Source organism: Anas acuta, chromosome W, assembly GCF_963932015.1.
Source record: "Anas acuta chromosome W, bAnaAcu1.1, whole genome shotgun sequence".
NCBI classification, from domain to species: Eukaryota; Metazoa; Chordata; class Aves; order Anseriformes; family Anatidae; genus Anas; species Anas acuta.
The window spans coordinates 11,553,457-11,557,544 of record NC_089016.1 but is presented as its reverse complement, the minus strand read 5'-3'; the positions used below and the strand labels follow the sequence as shown (position 1 = coordinate 11,557,544).

Sequence of the window (4,088 nt, the reverse complement as noted above, 5' to 3'; positions counted from 1 at the left end):
AGCAGAATAAGAGCATGATAGTCGCATGAACACAAGTATAGCCACCAATGAGCGAGCTTGCGTGGTAGCATACCCGGCACATGCAAAGATGCTCAAGGTATAAATGCAAGAATGTATACTCGATAAACGCTTCAGTTGCATATCAGCCTTGAGTCGTGTGATCAATTCCCTTCAGCAGAGCCCAGTGGGCAGTGAGGGGCAGCCTGAGGGCCACCGGGGCTGCTCCTCCATTTGGCAGCTGGGCTCTTGGTCCTGAGAACCTCCTGTGTGCTGGGGCTTCCCCCCCAGCTCCAGAGGAGATGGGAAGAGACAGCAGATGAGACCAATGAAGTTCTCATGACTTTTTGTTGTCTGCACCTACACAGGAAAACTTGTTCTAAAGGTACAGGAAACTAGTTGGTCAACACGCATGAAATATTTACAGGCAGGAGCCTAAGGAAAACATTATACATGTATAAAAATCAAGCACAATTTTCAGAAAACAATGAAACAAAAAAAAAAATACAAAAAAAAAAAGAAGCTTTTCCAAATATTTTCTGAGATATTATGAGAGGATAGTAATGATGGGATGATGGAACTATTATTGTTTATAAAGTAGCAGGTATCCAAAGAGTTTCCTCGCTACATTCCTTAGTTCCTGGTTCCTCATGCTGTAGATGAGGGGGTTCAGTGTTGGAGGAATCACCGAATACAGAAATGACATCACCAGGTCCAAAGATGGGAAGGAAATGGAAGAGGGCTTCAGGTAGGCAAACATGGCAGTGCTGGAAAACATGGAGACAATGGCCAGGTGAGGGATGCACGTGGAAAAGGCTTTGTGCTGGCCCTGCTCAGAGGGCATCCTCAGCACTGCCCTGAAGATCTGCACATAGGACAGCACAATGAAAACAAAGCAACCGAAGACTAAAGAAATACTAAACACAAGAGCCCAAACTTCCCTGAGGTAGGTATCTGAGCAGGAGAGCTTGAGGATGTGGGGGATCTCACAGAAGAACTGGTCCACAGCATTGCCTTGGCAGAAGGGCAGGGAAAATGTAGTGGCCGTGTGCAGGACAGCATGGAGAAAGCCACTGCCCCAGGCAGCTGCTGCCATCTGGGCACAAGCTCTGCTGCCCACGAGGCTCCCGTAGTGCAAGGGCTTGCAGATGGCCATGTAGCAGTCATAGGCCATGATGGTGAGAAGGAAATACTCTGATGACATCAACAAGACAAAGAGAAAGACCTGTGCCGCACACCCTTGGTAGGAGATGGCCCTGGTGTTCCAGAGGGCATTGGCCATGGCTTTGGGCAGAGTGGTGGAGATGCAGCCCAGGTCGAGGAGGGCGAGGTTGAGGAGGAAGAAGTACATGGGGGTGTAGAGGCGGTGGTGGCAGGCTACGGCGCTGAGGATGAGGCCGTTGCCCAGGAGGGCAGCCAGGTAGATGCCCAGGAAGAGCGCGAAGTGCAGGAGCTGCAGCTCGCGCGTGTCTGCGAATGGCAGCAGGAGGAACTCGCTCACTGAGCTGATGTTGGGCATTTGCTTACTTTGGTCAAGGACACTGCAAAATGAAAAACAAAACATATATAGAGAGTGAGACGGTGTGTTATGAGTAATGACTGTGAGCAAAAATCAGTTAATCCCCAATTAAAGTCTTACATTCCCTCTTTCTAAGAGGATCTTTGTGTCTCTCCCTGTCTGGATCCCTGCTGTGTGCTTGCTGAGTGTCCTGTACACTGCAGCCTCCTTTGCCCAGCAGCTCCCAATCAACCTGCTCTGCTCCATTTGAGGTTCCAAGAGGGAAGGTTCCTGGGCAGTGGCCCCCTCTGCTGAGTGAGGGGTGTTTGGCTGTGTGCCTCTGTGTGCATCTTCCCTGTTCAATATCCAGGAGACAAAACCAGCGGGTGGATCATGCGTGTCTGGCTGGAGAAAACAGGGAGCATCTCCTCCTGCTTCACCCTTCGTGCACAACACTCCCTGTCAGAATCAGGCACCACCAGCTGCCACGCTGGGCAAGGGAGAGAAGCAGGCATGGGCAGGCAGGGCAGACCCAACCCAGTGCAGAGGCTGCGGTGTTGGTGAGGTAGCGCCTGTCCTCACAGCCCTGTGCCATCTGCCCTGCACAGACAGCAGAGGGACAAGAGGTCTGGAGTTTAAGAAGCATTTGGAATGTGCTCCTGGTCATATGGTAGGAGTTTGGGCGAGCCTGCAGATGTGTCCTGCCACACGCTGCCCTCTGTTGTTGCGCTCCTCAGTGCCTCCAAGCCCTCTCTCCTTCTGTCCTCTCTGTGTGCCAGCTGCAGTCAGAGCCCCCAGCCCTGCTGCGCTGTGCAGAGGAGCTGCTCCTGGGCACAGCTGGCTCTCTGCACCACGGCCCTCTTGCCACGAGCTCTCTCTGTCTCACGAGCCCGGCCCAGCTCAGCAGCACAGCACCAGCCCAAGGCACTGCAATCACCCCTCTGGGGGCTTGGCTGATGAGCCCACAAACCTCAGGCATTCAGAGACAATTGAAGACATCTCTCCAGAAGTGCAAGTCAGAGGCAAGTTTCCTGCAGTGTCCCCCTGAGGGCCAGCACTGGCACAGCCTCTCTTGGAGCTTGTTAGAGCAGAACACTGGAGGCAGTGAGGACAAGGAGATAAAGGCAATGTGAAGGTGACACTGATGTGTAGGAAAACTGGATGTGTGTCACCAAGCACAAGGGCCAGGCCTTGACCCTGAACCTGTGGGAAGGGAGATCCTTAGCAGTCACACCTTGCTCAGGGCTCTTTGTGGGGCAGTAGTAGATGGGGATGTGCATGGGCAAGTACAGGAGAATGGTACGACCCCTGCCTGGTTCATAGGTGGGGGGTGAGGAGGCAATGAGGCCCTGGTTCTTCAATGATAAGCTGTCTCCTCATGGGCGTCAGTGGCAGAGAAAACAGCCATAGATATGAACACAAAGACCTGGTCCTGTTGGGACTTTCAGCCTTGTCCTCTACCCTGTCTATACATGGCTTTCCTAGGGACTCCCAGACCTCCACATCTTTCCTTTTTGGCTGCAGACCCTTATCTCTGTGGTGTCACAGCAGATGTGAGCTGAGTCTGATAACTCAGATCTTCTTGGTGGCCATGCTCCTCGTAAGGCAGCTCTGTAGGAAGCTGGCCTGGTTCATGGTGAGCAGGCACCACTGCTCGTATGGCATCCCTCGTGGTGCCCAGGCAGTCCTCCTCATGGCCACTACTCACTCAGCAGGGTCCCAGTCTGACCTGATGTGTGGGGTTTCTCTCCCTCTGGTACAGGACTGGGCTCTTCTCCATGTGAAAGTCAAGAGTTTTCTGAAGTCAAAATCCTGCAGTTTCTCTAGGTGCACCCACAGTGATGCTCCATTCTATCAGCTGTTAATGTCTGCAGGCAGACAGTTCAACCTTCGTGTAATTGTGTTATATCTGACCAGACAGCAGCAGCAGCAAGAGTTGCAGGGAAACTTGGATAATTCAGGAGTAACCAGCTAAATGGAATTGCAGCACAGTCACTCAAGGGCAGGGGATGGAAGGCTGTCAGGTTCCACATTTGCTGCGCTTTCTTCTCATGCATGCTGTCAGTTTGTCTGGAGCTGTGTCCTGAATGTTATGTGGCTGTGCAGGTCAAAACTGGATGGGCCAAAGCCCAGCTGGACCTCAATCCATCTATTACTGTCAAAGAGAATAAAATAAAAATAAAAATAAAAATAAAAATAAAAATAAAAATAAAAATAAAAATAAAAATAAAAATAAAAATAAAAATAAAATAAAAATAGTTTAAATGAAGGAGGATTAGGGAGAATCATCATGCTTTATTGGATTTTGGGGGGAAAACCTGGTGACAAGGAATGAGGCAAAGGCTGAGACACTTAATTCCTTCTTTGCTTCTGTTACTAGCAACAAAACCAATTGTTCCCCTGGACATTTCTTCCTCCTCATGGCCAGTGCCATCGTTCCAATGCACATTTTGTAGTACTTTTTTCTCTCCTGCTCTTTCCTACTGCCAAAGGAAGCTACATCACGGTTGGAAACCACTCCTGAAGTAGGCATCCCAACGCAGCAGGCTCCTTGCGGCCTCTCAGCCAAGCAGACACAAGTCACCTCAGCAGC

At 50.7% G+C, this 4,088-nt stretch overlaps 1 protein-coding gene across 1 annotated transcript; it reads right to left on the bottom strand.

Moving 5' to 3' along the window:
* Nucleotides 1-580: 580 nt before the first annotated feature.
* Nucleotides 581-1,516, bottom strand: LOC137846922 (olfactory receptor 14C36-like). The gene has a single exon (XM_068665028.1). It carries the CDS (start codon nucleotides 1,514-1,516, stop codon nucleotides 581-583), a length of 936 nt encoding a protein of 311 aa, XP_068521129.1.
* Between the last annotated feature and the right edge of the window lie 2,572 nt (nucleotides 1,517-4,088).

Coding starts and splice junctions, on each gene's coding strand:
- LOC137846922 (XM_068665028.1), bottom strand. CDS start 1,516: ATGCCCAACATCAGCTCAGTGAGCGAGTTCCTCCTGCTGCCATTCGCA.